This window comes from Pseudonaja textilis, chromosome Z (genome assembly GCF_049901715.1).
Source record: "Pseudonaja textilis isolate UNSWEBS1 chromosome Z, rPseTex1.2, whole genome shotgun sequence".
NCBI lineage: Eukaryota > Metazoa > Chordata > Lepidosauria > Squamata > Elapidae > Pseudonaja > Pseudonaja textilis.
Window position 1 is genome coordinate 83,410,615 of NC_142008.1, and position 19,955 is coordinate 83,430,569.

The 19,955-nt window shown below is 36.9% G+C and overlaps 1 protein-coding gene across 1 annotated transcript; it reads left to right on the top strand.

The window, feature by feature from the left end:
• Nucleotides 1-1,528: 1,528 nt before the first annotated feature.
• On the top strand, nucleotides 1,529-17,604 carry RPIA (ribose 5-phosphate isomerase A). The gene is made up of 9 exons (XM_026717318.2): nucleotides 1,529-1,660; nucleotides 2,794-2,854; nucleotides 3,839-3,894; nucleotides 4,724-4,783; nucleotides 6,730-6,794; nucleotides 7,863-7,931; nucleotides 10,232-10,373; nucleotides 15,162-15,261; nucleotides 16,430-17,604. Exons 1-9 carry the CDS (start codon nucleotides 1,604-1,606, stop codon nucleotides 16,525-16,527), a joined length of 708 nt encoding a protein of 235 aa, XP_026573103.2. The 5' UTR covers nucleotides 1,529-1,603; the 3' UTR covers nucleotides 16,528-17,604.
• Nucleotides 17,605-19,955: the final 2,351 nt, after the last annotated feature.

The window sequence follows — 19,955 nt, forward strand, 5'->3', positions numbered from 1 at the left end:
ACGGTATTCTCCTGAGCAGAGGGCTGATGGGAGTGGGGGAACCTTAAAGAAGCCGCAGCTGTTAAACCGCATATGGGTTTACAGAGAGTAAAAATATCTTCGCGGTGACATTGAACATTCATTTCTGGCCGGGACGAAATTGTTCATATATTTCTGTTTATAGAAATTCTAATTCTACAGAGAAAAGGGGATCCGAGGTCAACCAGAACAGAACGAGTTGGGAAATTCCCAGGGGATATATTTAAATGCTGCGCCAACTTTGTTCACTGAAGAAGTGGAGAGAACTACTTTGTTTTTTGCAGTAATTTTATTTGCTTTTGGGGTTTATTTGCAAGGGGGTCTTCGTGTGGGGAACCCAGACCCCCTCTCAATTGCTGCCTGCAATGGTTCCACCCAGTATGACGCTTTTCCAGATGCAGAGTCTATCGTTTTTTATAGAGGCGACTGGATTGAATTTACACCTGTGAAGGGCAAATAAAGGGTTAAAAAGCAACCTTGCTGCCTACGATTTGAAGCAACAATGATGGCGCTTGTATCTAATGGTGCATTCTTTTCCTATGGTTAAAAACTTTTTTTTACACGCAGTATCTTTGATGAATAAACATAATAGAATTGTGCCTTCCTCAAAAAAGATCAAGAAATAACAGCACCCCGTAATTTGGTCATATGAAATACACATTCCTGTGCCAAAAAAACCCAAACCTCTTGTATGTTAAAGAGTGAAAATGAGATAGATTACTGCAGAATTAATGTGAAAAGGGAATACAAATTATGTGCTATCAAAATGCTATCCGCTCCTAAAGACCACATTAATTTATATTCTTGTGTATTTAATGGACATTTTATTCCATTTCATTACTAGAAATTCCCTCCCCTCCAAACTTGAAAGTGAGTTCTGTTTATATGGATCATATCTATTTATATGGACCATATATCTCCTTATAGAAATAATTTCCGATCACTGAAATCGCAACCAAAGAAATAAGGATTTTAAGAGGTCAGATTTGCACGAGATGCAGACATCTACTCGAACCTCAGTTATTGAGGATATTTAATCGTAGAGATGTCGGACAAGCGACGCTTGATATTAACATCTGGCAAAAAGGTATTTAAAAAGTGCATGAATACATTATTGTGGGAATAAATGATTAACCGCGTAGCAGCTGATACTGATAAAATACATCTGCTCCCGTTTTTGCATTCAATACAGCTGAATGCCGGGATGCAGTCTTTCTGGGCGGGCGGTGTGTGTGTGAGGGGAGGGGGGTGTTTCTCATGCAGTTCGCAGTACGTGCGCTCAATTCTGAAAGTGGTAGTCTAAATCTCACGTTGCGTCTAAAGGAAGTAAGCATTTGTCAGGCAGTCTTAATCGCGAACCGTCCCGAGGTGATGGTTCGGGGCAATCCCAAGAGCCAAGGTGAAGCCCAAGGGGGAGAGAGAGAGGCGGCGGCCGGGCGGGGTTAGCGTCATGCGGCACAGAACGGAGCCTCTCGCTGTTCTTTATAGGGCGCTGAGAGCGGAAGGAAGGGGCGAGTGGAGAGTTCTGCAGAAAGAGCGCGTGCTAAACCCCAGGCTGTTGAGTAGCAGCCACGGGGGCAAGAATATGACCGAAGAAGCCAAAAAGCTGGCCGCCTGGGCTGCGATAAACAATCACGTGCAGGTGGGGAGATGATTTTGCGCGGAAGTACATGTCTTCACTACTGTTTTTGGAACTTTTGCCTTTACCAAATATTTTTAGGTATTATAAAACTTGTATTCTGACATTTATAGACGAACGCAATTGGTTTTCTCCCACGAGAAAAATCCGTTACAGATTTTATGCATATAAAAACTGCCGATTGTTCTGAAGTTGGTTGAAGATTTCCGAACAGATCAACGGCAAAGGTCTCGTCGCGTGCTGCGGTTCTCAGCTGTACTTTCACCATTGGAATTGGATTTTGTAGTTCGTACTCATCTGATAGACTTTGATCCATATTAGTTAGATGGTTCCATTTGATCAAAAAATGACTCGTAGATCTGTCTGGAGTTGTAATTTGGGTTACTATCCTTGCAAATTAAATACTTTACTGTATTATTTCATTCTGTGGATACTTATTGAATAATAAGTTTCAATAACAAGTTTCAATAATAAGTTTCATAACTTCCCATGTTTTTTCAGGCAAAAAAGCATAAATATAAAAAACAGTTATTTGAAAATGTTATGGCATACACAGTTAATCAACTGTACAGATATTTTATTTTAGAGAAATTGGGGTTTGGTGTTCTTTTTTTTTTTTTTTTGGCCTCCTGAATGTTCACAGGAGAATTAGTTTTTTATTTTGTTTTATTTATTTGTCAAGCATGTATTAGATAACGGATATAAGTATAAATATGATTATGAATACATGAAATGGATACTAATAAAAGGAACATTAGGACAGGGACAGTAGGCACATTGGTGCGCTTATGCACACCCCTTACCGACCTCTTAGGAATGGGGTGAGGTCAACAATAGACAGTCTGAGGTTAAAAGTTTTTGAGGTTTGTGGAAGAAACCACAGAGTCAGGTAGTGTATTGCAGACGTTGACCACTCTGTTGCTGAAACCCTATTTCCTGCAATTGAGTTTGGTGCCATTTACCTTGAGTCTGTATTTATTGGTTTTTATACTGAACTACTCTTGTTTTACGTGCCTGTATGAAACATGTTTTTGTCTCCTTTAGAAGCCAGACTAAAACTGCTTAAAAGAAAATAATATCTTATTATGTTGTTTCTATATTGATTTACAAAAGCAAATATTTATGCTCCCTTGTAGACTAATCATGTCCTTGGAATTGGAAGTGGATCTACAATTGTTCATGCTGTACATAAATTGGGTATGTATTACTGTTACTCTTTTTTTGCCATAAGTATTTGCAGATGGTCCTCAACTTATGACCACAATTGAACCCAAAATTTCTGTTATTGAGAAATTCGTTAAGTGGGTTTTGCTCCATTTTATGATCTTCCTTGCCACAGTTGTTAAGTGAATCACTGCAGTTGTTAAGTGAATCACTGCAGTTGATAAGCTAGCAATCTGGCTTCTCCATTGGCTTTGCTTGTCAGAAGGTTGTAAAAGGTAAGCACGTGACCTTGGGAAACAGCAATGGTCATAAATATTGAGGCAGTTGCCAAGCATCTGACTGATCACATGACCATGGGGATTCCGCATAGGTCACAACTGTGAAAAATTGTTATAAGTCACATTTTTCAGGGCCCTTGTAACTTTGGTCACTAAATAAACTATTGTTAAGTCAATGGTTAAGACCAGGAATCTTGTCTAAAAGTTCTCTTTGGGGAGGTAGGTAACAAGGAAATTGTTCCTTAAGGAATCAGAGAAGAATCACCTGAAGCAAGCAAAGGGGGTTGGATCGGAGTCCACAAAAATCCATAATTCCATCTATAGTTACCAGGCATGGTGGATTCTATCTAGTGCCTGTCAGTTCAGCTGAGAAGGATGTGTGTGTGTGTGAGAGAGGGGGCGGGCAGAGAGGGAGGGAGAAAGAGAGAATGAGAAAATATACATTATAATGGGTAACTTTGCTGCTATTTTAAATTCAGCAGGTCTCTTTGTATCTTTCAGAACCTGGTATTGCCTCAGTATTTGTTTGAAAGTGCTTTGTGTATGTTCTTCTTTATTCCAGCTGTTGACCAGGGCTGTACGTCTTGTCTGATGTAGCCTGTATAGCAGGATATAAATCAATAATGAAGCCCGGTACTGAGCATTTTTAAATGGAGATTTTTTTGAATAGAGATCTGTTAATGTGGATTGTTGTGAATGGTTTAAATTTTTAGTAAATCTAATGATTTTTCTCTTATAGCCGAGAGAGTCAAAAAAGAGAATCTCAACATAGTTTGTATACCTACCTCTTTTCAGGTAAATTCTTGCTTTTAATAATTTATTGACAGTTATTAGTCCACTTGAGGTTCTCATCTGGAAATTCCAGTTCAGATTTGTATGTTGCGTTGAATTCATGGGGACTGACTTTTGAGCAGACCTATCTAAGTCTTGTCTAGCCATCCCATTCACCTTCTTTCTTTTCTTTAGCTCTCTCTGTGTCACTTACACACTCATATAGTACATTCCCATTCTCCTTAACCTTATTGTGTCTGCAGTGGGTCAGGAAAGAAAATTTATAGAATACTGAAGAGAAAGGGAAATCCCACAGTTGGAAGCCCTAGTTAAACTTAATTGAAAGTGTTAAGAAAGGCTGCTGGATTCTTGGATCAGCATTTACCATCTCTGTCTCCCAAACTCAAATCTCAGATAGATGACACACAAATCAATCAATCTATATCATGGGTGTCAAACTTGATCATGTCATGTGATGTATTGCAGTGTTTTTTGCCTTTGCGGAGCCAGGGTAGGCGTAGCCTACGCATAATGCATCTGGCCCATGGGCCAACCTTTGGACACCCCTGATCTATATGGATGGGTCTTTGAAGGACTTAAAATTTAGGAGAAGTCAGAGATTATTGATTGTAATTGCCCCAGCAATCTATTTCTTTATGGAAACTAGTGCATAGGTGTGTTCCCATGCTTCTATATGCAGGTTTATTGTCTTTGATTTTATGAGTGAATCTCTTCATTGGCTGTAAGGCTATGACAAGATACATACAATAAAACAGTTTTAAAATAGGAATAAAAATAAGATGTTCAAAACATGTATCAATATGGAAAAATAATATTGCCTTTTTTCCTACAGGCACGTCAGTTGATTCTGCAGAATGGCTTAATCTTAAGTGACTTAGACAGACATCCTGAAGTAAGTTGGTTGGCTTATTTGTAGATTCTTTGTCCCATTGTCCAATTCTCAGTTAATGTTTTTGGTGATTTTAGTGTGGATTTAATATCAACATGAAGGAAATAAGACAGCAAAATATTTAAAACCTTGATTCTGCATCAAAACAAAACTAATTGAAAGGAGACTTTTTTTCTCCCAACCCATAGCTCAACCAACATTTACATCTTTGTACATAAATATCTTTTGGGAGTATATTATCACCCTAATGGCTTCAATCCAGCCACAATTTATTCAAAGATTTTCATAAATGGATAATTCCAACATTCACAATATAATTTAACGGTATTTGATCACTTATTTTTTTCCAAAGAATCTGGTTCATCATAATAGTCATAGCCAACTAATAAGGAATTACCAATAAATAGAAGTGATAATTGGCATTGTGTGTATGTACGGGTACATATGCTTTCTCTATATATATCAGCCTTGATATATTCTTTGTACCACATCAATTCTATGCCACAGATTTAGAGATTTTGTAGTCCTAATGCCTCCTTTGATCTGCTTAATACAATTTCTGGAATTATATCACATTGCCAATATTTATTAAACAATGTTGCCAATTCTTTCACCACAGCCTGCGCGCTATGTTGTAAAATCTTTGAGGTTATCTCATCTAAGCCAGCTCCCTTGTTTTTAAGGCTTCTAATCATCATTTTTATTTCTTCAAGTGTAATTTCACCACTATTTACCTGAAGTTCTTATAGGGCACATTCTTCATTAAAATTGTATATAGAGAGCGGGTTTGGCTGATTAAGAGTTTCCTGAAAGTGTTCAACCCATCTTCTGTTTTGCACATCTTGGATGACCAAAAGCTGACCAAAGATTGAACAGTAAATAAATTCTAAATCTTCACAATATCTTCAGAAACATCATTTCCAATGGTTTATTTGATATAAGAAAGTAATAGAAGCATGAATGGTTTTCTAGGATAGAAAGTTATAGTGAATGTTGTTAGTGTAAACTAAATAAATGTTTTAAAAACCTCTGTTTGGTTTACTACTAACTCTTGTGTATTACTACTCTTTTTTTAATGCTTTGCTAATGTTACTTCAAAAGAGAATAGTGTGATGGGTATATTTGTTTCTATGTTAATGACTTAAAGTACCCAGAGGACAGTCTTTCCTTAGTTTGTGTATTGGAGTGGTCCTCTTAATTGGGATGCCCTCCAGACATATAATTCCCAAAATTGCCCTTTTGTTCTGTCAGCTGGATATTCTAGCAGTTTTAGTCATATGATAGGACGGATAAGGTCATCAGTGGAAGCTTTTCATGGATGTCAACTCTTTCCAACCAGATATGAGCCAATGAATATCAGATATGTACCAATGAAACAATTTTACAAAGTACTTTTGTTTTTTAAAATAACTTCCCGGGGAGAGTCCCTGAAACCTGTTGTTTTCATTTTAGAACCATATAAAGAGGTCTTCCTAACTGCCTGCCCTTTAAATATAAAGCATTTTAATCTAGCTTCTTTCTCATATTTTTGCCTGCCATAATAATTCTGCTTTTACCATTCCTCTTAGATGTTCTTGAGCCTGGTTCTCAATTGGTGTAGCTAATTACTTTCTTTTAGGCCTGGCAAATCATTCAACAAGATTGTGCCTGGCTGCTATGTGTTTTGTGTGTGTGTATGTGTGTGTGTTGTGTTTTTTGGTTTGTTTTTTAATTCAAGCCACCTAGAGTCATTTGAAAGTGAGATGGACAGGTATATAGATGAATAAACTTATTGATTGACTGATTGATTGAATGACATCTGCAGCTAGAAGACTTTTAAAGCAGCCACGTGATTTTTTTTTTAAATCTTTGACAAGCAGATCTAAAAGGCTGTCTTATTGAAAGATCTGCAAAGATCTTATAGTAGAAGTATTTTGTGAATGTATTACAAATTGTTCCTTTTTATATAGTTGAATATCGCTATTGATGGAGCTGATGAAGTTGACTCAGACCTCAATCTTATCAAAGGAGGAGGGTAAGAATAATTTCTATTTCTGTATTCATTGATAAAAGTAAAAGATAAGTAGATAATATCAACCAGATAAAATCTGAGTAGATCTCCGGGAGTATATATTGGTTTTGACCTGACAGATAAAATTTGTAGCTTTATAAGTTAAATGTCTCATTATTAAATTGCTGAAGGTAAACTATAATACTTGCTTGAGGAATATATAGAGTGTATAATTAAAATGAACAAGTTGGGAAATATTAATGTAAGGGCTGTTGTAGGGGCCGAGTGTTCTACTGCTGAGCTGTGGCTCTTATTGGATTACTGAAAAAACGAGCAAAAGGATGCAAGGAAATTGTCTTATCCCAGGGCATACCCTGCTCTGTGTGACCAAATCTTTTCTGAAATGAGGCAGACTCCAAAACCAACGGATTCCAGTGTGCGTTGACATTGTGTGATTACAACTTTTTCCTGCAGATTTAGAAACAAGACAAATAGCTGGAAAATGCAACCTAGTTTTGTCACCTCCCAATAAAACTTCTGCAAATATCTCTGTTTTTGTTCTGATGTTTACAAACAAAAGTTCTAAAATGACATCTGTAAAATAGCAATTTGAAGCATTTCTTTCAGCCGCTGTGGGATGGAAAGTAGCATTGAATATTATTTTGCCTTAAAATGAGAGAAGATTTACAGAATATTTGCATGGATTTTATTTTACAATGATAACTATCTCACAAAATTTTCAGTGATCATCTTTAAAAATTAAGAATTAGAGTAAATGTAAGAAAAGGGTCACATATAGAAATATATGTCACATGTGCACAGGTCAGTAACTCCTATTTAAGTGGAAAAATGTTTCTATGTAAGCACTATCTTTTACTGAGGCCACCTATTTGGATGAGGCGTGTGTGTACTAATCCCGTTATGTATTCAATCTATTCTTATTTGGTTACAGTGATGATGATCTCATTTTTTGTGAATGCTATGATGAATTAATATGATTTCTGGATAAAATAAAATATGGTTGGATTTCAGTTTAGTATTAGCCTACTGATTAGTTTGTGTGAGCTTGCAAGCTGTTCTTTTATTCTTCAGGGGTTGCCTGACGCAGGAGAAGATAGTGGCTAGTTGTGCAAAAAGCTTCATAGTTATTGCTGATTACAGGTAAAATGATTTAGCGCTCCTTGTTGTGGTTTCTCTTTTAAGAAGCTGCAGAAAGGGCTGTATTTATTCATAACAGGTTTTCATATAATTTATATCAGAATGATATATTCAGTCTAGTTTTACTTAAGTTGTTAAGGGTTGAAATGTTGCATTATGTCATGTCCCCATGTATGAAGTTTTAACAGGATTTGGATGTAAATTTTTCTATTTTTACATAGGGTATATCCTATGTGGTATTTTTACTTTCTATAACCACCATACTCCATTGGTTTTCTTCTCAATTAGGCCATGTCAGACTTGTCTGGATACATCTGAATTGATCCCTATTTAGGACGAAGCCAGGCACAGCCTCTTTTCTGGTGGTCTCTAAAAATACCTGAGCTTACATGTAACTCCACAAATATATGTATATATTATATCTCATTTACAGGTAGTTACTTCACTTGCAATCACATTGGAAAATTGCTAAGCAGTGGAGTTGTTATGTGAGGCATCACATAGCTGGACTCAATTTGACAACCTTTTTTTCATGATCATTAAGAGAGACATCAACTGACTGTGTCTTGCAACTTTCTCTTTTGGCTTTCCCATTGAGTATGCTTGTTAAAAGCCATCTGGGAAGATCACAGATGGCAATCAGATGATTGCAGGATGCTGCAGCTGTTGGGAGAGATAGTTGCCCAGATTGTGATCCTGCAAAGGTTGTAAGTGTGAGGATTGGTTGTATATTGGAAGTGCCATCGGAGGTTCAGGTGGTCACTAAATGAGTGGTCTAAATCAAGGGTCGCCAACATTTTGGATCTCAGAGACCACCAAACTCATAATTTTAAATCCTGCGGACCAGAGACCCTGGGAAAATCCCCAAAAATGTCTATAGGAAAATTTCCCACTCCGCTATCCCATCGATCAATCATTCTTTATTTGAGATCGCAGGATACCATCTCCAGCTCCGTTCTCAGGGTGAGAGAGAGACTTGGCTTCATGCAAGGAAAGCAGCAGAAGCAGCAGAAGTATTTCTTTCTCTCCCCCAAACTCCACCAGAAATGAGTCTTGGCTGGCGCAGACTCTTGGAGCAGGATGCCTTGCAGGGTCCCAAAGAGTCATTTCTGGTGGATTTTGGGGGAGAAAAAGAAAGACTTTTGCTGCTTTCCTTGCGTGCAGCCAAAAGCAGGAGAAAGAAGTGGAAAGAAACAGCCTGGTGGCCAGGCAAGGTGTGGGGGGCAAGTGGGGCAAGTTCTCCCCTTCCGCCCTTCCCCCCCTCCCCTCACTACATTGTGTTGTTCACAATGCAAGCAACGCAAGCCTTGTGTTCCCGCGGGCCATGTGGGAGGTGCAGCCTTGGGTTCCCGTGTAGCCTGGATTAATTGCTTTGGGGGTTGCTTTGAGGTGACATTTCTCTGCAGATCACCAAAAAATTTTCGTGGACCCTGGCCCACTGGTTGGCGATCACTGGTCTAAATCAAGGACTATATTAACATAGTCAATATAAAAGCATGCATATTTATTATGTATGTAAAATGTTCTCATGCTGACACAATGTTGTTTTGTTTACTCCTCCATGTTTTCTCAATACTCTTCTATACAATGAATTGCTCATCCTCTCAAAACAACTCAGATGTTGGTTATAATCAGCAGTATCCTAGATCAGTGGCCCCCAACCTTTTTTGTGCCATGGCCCGGTACCAGCATCACAAAATGATCTGCGGCCCAGTACCGGCATCAGCACGCATGACAAGGCAAGACGAGCTGAACGACCGGCCAGCCAGCCGTCCCCTGCTTCTCCCCACCACCTTCAACTCCTCCTTTGTACCTTTGTCGATGGGCTTTGCTTCGGGACGGCTTTGGGACGGTCGCTCGGCTTGCCTTGCCTTGGGTGCTGAAGAATCCTCGCACCTTAGTTTCATTCGAAGCCCCCTTCGATGAAACTAAGGCGCGAGATTCCTTCAGGACAAACGCCGCTTTCAACCGGAAAAGCTCACCCGAAGCACTTTCTCGTCAAACAAGATGGCGGCGCCCAGCAAACCGGCGGCCCGGTAGGAAATGTTCCACGGACCGGTACCGGTCCACGGACCGGTGGTTGGGGACCCCTGTCCTAGATAGTGAAACACACAAATCTGAAATTGTATATCATCTGCTGAACATTTGTCTTTTTGTTTGTTGGTACTGTTTAAAGGCAATGTGTTTTAGCTTTGAGAAGTAGAGCCAGGATATCTCAGCAAGGTGAAGCTTGTTTGCAGATTCTTGCTGTTATTAGTATCATAATATTAATGTACATCTTCCTTTAACCCATATTCTTGTAGAAAAAAGTCTAAAAACTTTGGAGAACAGTGGAAGAAGGGGATTCCTATTGAAGTCATCCCAATGGCCTATGTGCCAATCACTAAGCGTCTGACCAATATATTTGGAGGTGTTACAGAATTGAGGATGGCTGTCAATAAAGCTGTATGTATACATTAAGAAATTGATAATCTGTATGGAGTTGAAACAATTACTGATTTTTTTTTTCCTTTTCAGAGTAGGTGGATAGGTAAACTTTTGCTATTAATAAATTACTAGCTTTGCAGAGGTTCAGGATGGGCCAAACAGGGAAAAGTGCTACTTGAAGCTATACTTGCATAAATCTTCGCTTATTGAGTTTTGCCACATATCAGCTGGACTAGTATCTTTGTTCTTCCAGGTGTTTTTTTTTTACTTATTGTAAACCTTGAGATTGACTTTTAAAATACTGTGCTCCTAGTTGGCTTCTACTAGCAAATTTCAAAGACCAAGATAATCTTTCCCACCTCCTTTCCATTTGCAGGAAGAGTTATTATAGCATCTTGACTATTTTGAAAATGAAGACAGAGAATTGGGCAACAATAGTATTCCTAGCAAGCAGAACATCACTACTGTAAAAAAGTAAAGTTGATTCTCTTGAGGGATCAGAAGCCTATTTGCAACTTCCCCCCAATTTGAGAATTTTAGCTTTAAACAGCCTATGCCAGCTCAGTGCCTTTCAGATATTTTATTTTTGAAATGTTTAGTTTTTGCAATGGCCAAATTATTTAAGAAACTAACAATATGACACAGTAAAATACATTCTAAATAAAAACATTCATAATTAAAAAATAAAAATAGAAAATCAACTCTAATGTAAACAGGCTGTAATAGAATATGACTGTCATTCGAAAATGTAAGAACTAAAACTGTTGAAAGGTTTGGACAAATAGATAAACAATTTTTCTGGTCTTGAAAGGGTATACGAAGAACAGTTGCGGAATTGGGTATGTCTAATCTAGTGAAAGGAAGGATTAGGGGTGTCATGATTGCAGTGTTCCAATTTTTTTATTAAAGTTTTTTATTTTTATTTTACATACATATCAATGTGTGAACAATATGACACCTGGGTGTTTTACATTTTATATCCAATAACATATTAATAATCATGTTAACTATTTTTTTTCCATAATCTTATTTCATTCTAGCATTAATACATATCCTTATATTCCATTATAGTCTCCTGTTCATTTATATATTCAATATTTCATCATATTGATTCTTTTGTGCTAAGCCCCATGTTATTCAAATATATTTAATATCATCCTCATTCGAATTATAGTTTCCTTTCTTTTACTTACATCATCTTATTATTAAGGAAATGTATACCATTATTTCCCCCCCTGTCCAATTCCATCCCAGTTCTAACTTTCAATTATGCCATTACAATTCCCAAGAAAATTCCCTAATAGTTTTTTTTTAAATATAACAATTTATTCATCAAATATATCCTTCCTTTTGCCACAGATAAAACATTAGTAATCATATTTAATACATTTGACATGTCGTAGCTCTACTAATAGTACTTCTATACATATTAAATTCCAAAATTCCTTTATTTAACTAATCAATATTTCAATACATTATTTTTATACTAATCACCACTTTAACAATCATTCAAATTCCATTTCATATATTCCATTATTCCCCCCCCCCTCTTATTTCCAACCCTATTTTGGATTTAATTATATCTTTGTTATATTGGAGGAAAAAGAAAAGATAAAAATAAATTTAAAAAAACTAAAAATTTTCTTTAACCATTATCTCTTTTTTTGTTTTTGTTTTAAGGCAATAAACATATTTAGCTCCCCTCCTATATTCTTCTCTCAAATCTTTATCCCTGTCTACTTCCACATCATAACCTGTCATTTTAAACTTTTCTCCCTTCTCCACCCTGTTCCATTATCTAATTTTCAAAATGTCTGCTCTTGCTTTTATTTTTCTCTCAGGGGAGTCATTTACAATTTTATTATCATATTTAATACATTTAACAAATGTTCCCCCTCTCACTAATTTCCAACTTTATTCTAAATTGAATTATATCTTTATAATATTGAAGAGAAAAGAAAGAAGGAAAAATAAATTTAAAAACAATAACGTTTTTCTTTAACCATTGTCTCTTATTTGTTTTAACATGTTAAACATTTTCTTCATAGCTTGCCTCCCAGATTCCTCTCTCAAATCTTTGTCCCTGTCTGCCTCCATAACGTAACCTTTTAAACTTTTTTTTAACTTAACCTCATTTTAAACTTTTCTCCCTTCTCCACCCTGTTCTATTGTCTAACTTTCAAAATGTCTGCTCTTGCTTTTATCTTTCTCTCAGGGGAATCATTTTTCAATTTTATTTCCTCTTTCCATTCCATACTCTCCTTTCTGCTTATTACATCCATTATTATATTTATTGTCTGTTCTTTCTCATCATCATAGTCTATTCGTTGATTTTTTTCTGTGTTCTCTTCTGATTCCCTAATTAATTCCTCCTCTTCTTGTGCATCTCGCTCGCTCCTTTCCAGCTTTTTCTCTATGCTCTGCATTTTATTAAAAACTCTTTCCCAGCTGTCCTTAATATCCTTAAATATCGACACCATTTCTGCCCAGTTTCCATTTTGTTCTTGCTGGTAAGACATCTCATTTAATTTCTTTTAATATTTTGTTTTGTTTCTTTAAGTCCAATAATCCAAATATCCAAAGACAAGTCAAATATCCACGCCAAAATCACTTCTCACAAAGTTCTTATATCTTATTGCAATCCTTTTTTAAAAACTTTCAAAGTCACATCAGTATTACTTTCTGCTTCCTGGGAATGTCTTGTTCATTGATAGCACAGTTAAATCCTGTTGTTTTAGTCAATTTCCAATTTTAAACTATCAATCCAAAATAGTAAAAAATCTGATTTTTTAAATATCTGGTTCCAATATTTTAATATGCTTCTGCAAAACAATATTTGTCCTCTTTGAAATTCCAATATTCTGTATTTTCTATGTTCCGAAAATTGCCTTCTCTCCTTTTTTCCCTTTCCATTTTTAGAATTTTTATCTTGGTGCTTATACCACTGCTTTTAATATAATAATGAGATCCTTTTTTTTCTGGCAAAAACTTTTTGGGGTAAATTTTAAATAGTTCCTCTCATCCAGCTCCATATATCATCCACTTTCTCCTCTCCTGTACAATGCTTCAGTGTCCATGGCTGTTGCAACTCTGTGGCAGCCATTTTGACCAGCCTCTTCTCACCATTGTGGCAAAGAGGGAAAAGCTCTGCGGTTCCACACAGGAGTTGCGTTCTCCTCTGGGATCTCACAGAGCACCCTTCCACAGCTTCAAGGCAATTTTCCCCTCCAAGGCAATTTTCGGCTCCTTTTGGAGCCCACAAACAGCTGAAGACCAGTGCAGGAATGGAGCTCTCTGTTCTCTGCTACTGGGTTCGTCGCAACATCAACCATAAGTCCAGAAGTGTTCCAATATTTGAGGGGCTACCACAAGAAAAGGATTTTTTCCAAAGCATCTGAAGATAGGACAAGAAACAATGGATAGACAATAGATGGAAACTAATCAAGGAGAGAAGCAACCTAGAACTAAGGACAAATTTTCTATCAGTGAGAACAACTAACCAAATGGAATGGGTCGCCTCCAGAAATTATGGATGGTCTGTCACTGCCGGTTTTTAAGAAGAAATTGGATAGACAATTGTCCAGAATGGTATAGGGTCTCCTGCTTGATCAGGGGGTTGGACTTGAAGACCTCCAGAGCCCCTTTCTATTATGCTGATAAGCAAAGTGTAAGGCATCCAGAAAGTATCCATGATATCAACCACTCCGAGACATTTTCTCTCCAATTGATTTATTTAGGAACAGATCTGGTATGTCTAAGGCAATTTCCCAAAGTGAAAGTATTTTGGTGTGTTACACAGAATCCACATTCTCTCCTCCCACTTCTACACTTCATAAAGCACGAGAACCAAGTAACTGCAACTGGAATTTCTTAATACAACGTACAGAATAACCTTGAAATTTTCAACTCCTCCCCGCCCTTCCATTAAATGTGGCAGCTGAATTTCAAAGCTGACACAAAGAGGATAGGTTTTCTTTTTTTTTGGTTCAAATGTTATTAGATTTTTTTTATTTTTAAATATACATCAGTATCAATAAATGAACAGTGTGGCCCCTGGACATAATTCATTTTGATACAAACATCAATAATGATAATCATAATAGTTGTTATATTAATCAAACATATAATTCTAGTATTAATATACATGGTTTTTAAAAAGTAGTTATTCAATATTTCAATATTCCATTTTAATGCCAATGATATAAGCATACATGGTAATTCCATCTTTCAATCTCTGATCTTTTCCATCAAATTATTACTTGTATTCTGTTATATAAAAATTATATCTGATAATATTCCCCCTATTTCTTATTTCTACCTCTATTCTAATTTCTAATCAGGTCACCATTGCTAATCCTAGTATCAATACACATGCTTATATTAAGACATAGTCCTTTATTATTTGGTTGTTCAAAGTCACAATACATGGTTCAAATACCAGTCTTCCTATTATTTAAACATAGCTAATAATACCATCTTTCAACCTCCAATCTTTCCATCTAATTATTGCTTCATATAAAGATGTGTATTTTTATTTCTATCTCTATTCAAATTTCTAATCAGGCCATTGTTATATTAGAAAAAAAGAAAATGAATGTGTATATAAGATAGGTATTCTTGTTTTGTGTGTTTGCTTTTCAAACTGTTGTTTTTGCCTAGGAGTTACAGTACATTAACAAATTTGTGTATGACTTTTGCAGGTTAGCTCTCTTTAAATAAATGCAGGTCACTTTAGATGTGTCTGATACAATTTATAGCTCAAAGTAAAAGGTCTTGTGCATAATATTTTCACTTTTTGCTTGTTAGGGTCCTGTGGTGACAGACAATGGAAATTTTTTATTGGACTGGAAATTTGATAAACTTCATAACTGGAATGAAGTGAATATAGCAATCAAGATGATACCAGGTAACCTTTATACATGCATATGTATAAATACATGTACATATATTTACATATATAATATATATAATATACATATATAATACATATATATGTATACATACATACCTCTATGTGAACAATGTCTAAGATTGGAGCAAAATTGAAACTTTCAAAGATTAAATTTATTCTTTTGGTTTACTTCTGTAAAACCTGTAGCAAGCTGATAGGTAAAAAAGTTATTTTTTTCAAACTGTAACCAAAAACGGGAGGCATGTTAACAAAGGATTTAGGAACATTACAGCATCCTCCAGTGGCAATATTGTTTCACCAAAATAAGTCATGTCAGTAATACAAAATTTAGCATTTTTCCTCATTTTGTCAGTTTACTTATGTCTGAAGTCTTAATTGGTTTTGGGCAAAGCTGCTGAATAGCTTTCACAATATGAGTTAGATAATTATCTACAAAATAGTCCTTTATGGGAACTTGCTTATTACTAAATAAGCTCATAAGTACTTGGGCAGTAAGGGAACTTGCTTATTACTGAAGTGCTGGGTCTACTGTTTGGATGTTGCGTGGCATAAAACCTCACTCTGCTTATCCTATATGACTAACATACATGACTAACATAAAGTGATTTACAAATACACAACAGAAATCGTCGCAACTGTCTTGTCTGGCTTCTCTTGCTCATTGTTTGAACAATAAAGGAAGTTCAAACTATGAAGTAACTTTAAAAGGAAATTTTAAAGTTCTTATTTCTTTTGCTTTTTTCCTGTCAAAAAACTAGTGAGATACAGATAGAGAAAAAAGGGATGGTGGGCAAATGTCAATTTTGCTTTTGCTCGTAAATGATCTCATGATGCCCCCGTTAGAAACAGAAAATGTATTATCTTGACTCCTTTTCCCCCTTCTCACTGTTGAATACCCAAGGGAAAAGAAGTTCCCCTGGTGCACTATTCTCAAACTCAGCAATTCAAGGTGCAAAGATCTGGAATTCTGGGAGTTTAAGTCTACACAATTTAATTGTTGAGGTTGAGAAATGCTGCCCTGGTATATGTAGCGTTTTAATATAGGATTTTCATTTTTGAAGCTTTCAGTATATTTCATCTCAGTTGAATTTATACCATTCTTAAGATATATTAGTTAATGTATAGTATTTTAGTAATAATTAAAAATAATTTTCTGTTTTAGGAGTGGTGGAAACAGGTCTGTTCATCAATATGGCAGAGCGGGTTTACTTTGGCATGGAAGATGGTTCTGTTAGTGTACATGAGAAGCTAGTTCACTGATTTATAACAATTACTCTGCTCTACTCTGCTATCGTATTCTTTTGAAAAAATATCATCCTGATGCCAGCCTGACAACTTGCCTTAAAGCATTCAGTCTGGATCTCAGTGAATGGAGTAAAAAGGTCCAGAGAATGTCATCTTAAAATCTATTTTTAATGTAATTTTTTTAAACATGATCATCATTTTGAATGTTTCAAATTTTTTATTTTTTTATATAAATAATTTACAAAAGTTACTTTGTACAGTATTGGACTATTTTGACTGCAGTGCATTATGAGGGAGAGTAAGTAAATAAAATACGTGATAAGGTTCAATCCAAAAAACTCAAGATGTATTTATGTGAAAGGGCTGTATTCAGCTAGAAACCTTTTGGTTCTATATTTTATGCCTTTAAAATGATTTTAATCATTATTTTAATTAGATAATGTTCTTTATATTCTTTGCAATGCAACTAATATTTCAGCAGTTGATTTTTGCAATCTAAATTAAATTTTAATGTCTGCTTAGAACTGACTTAGTATATTTTGCATCTCCTTTATTGTTCACATGTTGCCATGAGAATTAATGTGTGAAAAACAGATTGTGTGTCTGGACCATTCTAGCCAGTGTCACGGACACTAATCAAAAGTGACTTGAATTTATTATATCAGCACTGTGAGGAGACCACATTTTCCAATGTTTCCGAAGCAGCTTGGAAGAAGTTTTGCCACAAAGTTTAAGCCAATAAGAGTAATGCATTTATTAGTCCAAAATTTAATGTGTAAATTCAGTACTCCATTATTTATTCCTAGTAGCAAAAGATTCCAGTCTATTTTAACCATTATTTATGGACATGTTTTGGGGTTCAATTCTTATTAAGAGCTGAGAATTGTTAATCCTTGCATGGTGATGTAGATGCTGTAACTAAACACGGTTAAATTAGAATCTTCTTGAATGAACGATAAATGTAGCAAGAATAAACCACATAACTGAGTCTTACTTTATTTCTTCATGCATTGCCTGATCAAAAATATGACTTGATACTTCATCTGTTGTAGCATTTAAATAAAGTACTGCAGTGGCAGCCATGTGACTGTATGTTTGAATAGTTTTCTGGTTGATTTTCTAAAAAATGTCCTACTCTAGCTTGATATTGTTAGAAAATCACAGATATGGAAGTAGTAGATCATCCTCGGTTCTTCATTCTTTTAATGCACCCAATGCAAAAAGATAATTTTCCTGCATTTTTAATATATTTTTAAAGTCTACAGTTGTTTTTCATTTCATTGTTTTTATTTTAACAGATAAAAATAAATTAATAAAAACATTTTGTGCCTACTATTCCCAAGTAAGTGGGCAAAATCTCAGGATTGGTAATCTGATCCCTTGCTTATTGGATTCATGCCCCTTGTGGCTTGTTAATGGGATTTGTACCATTCCTAGGAGATGGTGGATAATTATTTGTAATGTCACCTTCTTTAAGGGAGGGGATGATTTGCCCCTCCTCAAGAAGCCATCACTGCACTCACTTGATAACTTTTTCTCTGTCTCCTCTTATTGAGAAAGTGTGTCATGCCCCTGGTGGAGTCTGACTCTGAGGAAGAGGAGGAACAGCCAACAGGGAATGGGAGTGTGGCTCCAGAGGTGGAGGAGGCTGGGGAAGGGCAGAGGCCGGCTGAGCAGTCAGAGGAAGATCCAGGCCCATCCCCTATCCATCCTAGGTCATGCAGGGAGGAGAGGATCAGGGAAAAGCAATGTCTACTCAGGAGGAGATTACCATGATCCTCCTCGTGGCTTGCAGGTGGGAGCTATATATATATATATATATATGTTTTTCAGCTACGTAGTTAGAATTTCTGGAGTCAATTAGTGTTTACCTTGAAAGAGGTTTATCTTTGTTGGTGTTCTTCCCATGGACTTTTCTCAGTTATTTGCCTGGAGTTTATGATTAGTTATCTCGGCTTGCTTCAGAACTCTCATCAATGCGGTTTTTTTAACTTTTGTTAGCCTCATTATTAACTTTTGTGACTTTAAACTGTGCCTAATAAAACAGTGAAGTTAAGTTGAAGGCCTTACCGGACTTAATATATGTTTTGGGTTTGGGGTTATTTTGAGAGACTACGGGTCACCACAAAGTGGTTCAGTTACAGATTCAAAGGTTCTGGATTCTGATAACCCCTTTCAAACAGGTGTCAGGCCAGGTCATAGGACTAAGATAGCATTGGTCATGCTTTTGGTTAAACTATGGAGGAGCCAGGATTTTGTTGGCTCTGTCTTAGTGGTTTTAGATAAGTATCAGCCATGATATTCTACTGCCTGCCTGTAGGGATTAGATTTGGGAGATGCTGTACTTAGGTGTTTCTTTCCTTTTCCATTGTCAATTCCAATTGATGTTGGAGAGATGAGATATTGAATCTGGCACTCCCGATATAGAGTGCCACCAAGCTCTAGACACATGATGGCATACTTATGGCATGCGTGCCACAGGTGGCACGCAGAACCATTTGTGCCGGCACGCGAGCTGCAAGTAAACTTGCTTCACTGGGCATGCGTGTGCCTCACAGCTGATTTTTGGCTGGTTTGAGGCCTTTTTTGGCCTCCCAAAGGCTTGAGGAAGGCTTCTGCAGGCTGAAAACTAGCCCAGTTTCATCACTTCCTGTTTTTCCAAAACTACTGGAAGTGATGAAACGGGGCTAGTTTTCAGCCTGCAAAAGCCTTCCTCAAACCTTTGGAAGGCCGAAAAAGGCCTCAAATCAGCCTCAAATCAACTGTGAGGCGTAGTGCAGGTAAGGGGGTGGCGGATAGGTGGGTAAGTGGGGATTGCGCATGCGTGCATAGGGGGTGTAGGGGGCACGCATTGCCTTCTGGGTGCTGGCAGACAAGTGCGTGCAAGTGCACACACACAATTTTTGGCACAGGAGCCCAAAAAGGTTAACCACCACTGCTCTAGACCAGGGGTGTCAAACTCAATTTCAAGGTTATGTTTGACCTTGGGGAGCCGGGTTGCGCATGGCCAGCTTGACATCACTCATTTGGGGGCACCTGTGGCAACAAAAATGGGTAGCCCCTCCTGAGCTGTTTTCACTGATGGAGGCACTGCAGGCCAGTCCTTCACTGTGGGCCAGATCTAAGCACCCTGTGGGCTGGATTCAACCCACGGGCCTTGACCTTGACACCCCTGCTCTGGACTCTTGCTTGTTCTGCTTAACATGTATATAAAGCCATTGAGTGAAGTCATCATTCACTTCCTGAGTTAGGCATTGCCAGAACACTGAGTTACATATTTGATCTATGGCCTGATCAAGTAATGTTGTCGGTAAGCTCTCTCAGTAACTAGAAAGGTCAAGCGGGGGAGAAAGACACTCAAATTCAAAGCTTTTTAATAAGCTTTCTGGATCCAAGGCTACACACAACACTCACTTCAATTAATCACTGAGTATTGTGGAAAG

What these genes read in the sequence shown, in the direction of transcription:
- RPIA (XM_026717318.2), top strand. Translation starts at nt 1,604, where the DNA reads ATGACCGAAGAAGCCAAAAAGCTGGCCGCCTGGGCTGCGATAAACAAT. An exon ending in CGATAAACAATCACGTGCAG is followed by an intron (nt 1,661 to 2,793) that starts GTGGGGAGATGA and finishes GCTCCCTTGTAG; the next exon opens with ACTAATCATGTCCTTGGAAT. An exon ending in ACTTAGACAGACATCCTGAA is followed by an intron (nt 4,784 to 6,729) that starts GTAAGTTGGTTG and finishes CTTTTTATATAG; the next exon opens with TTGAATATCGCTATTGATGG.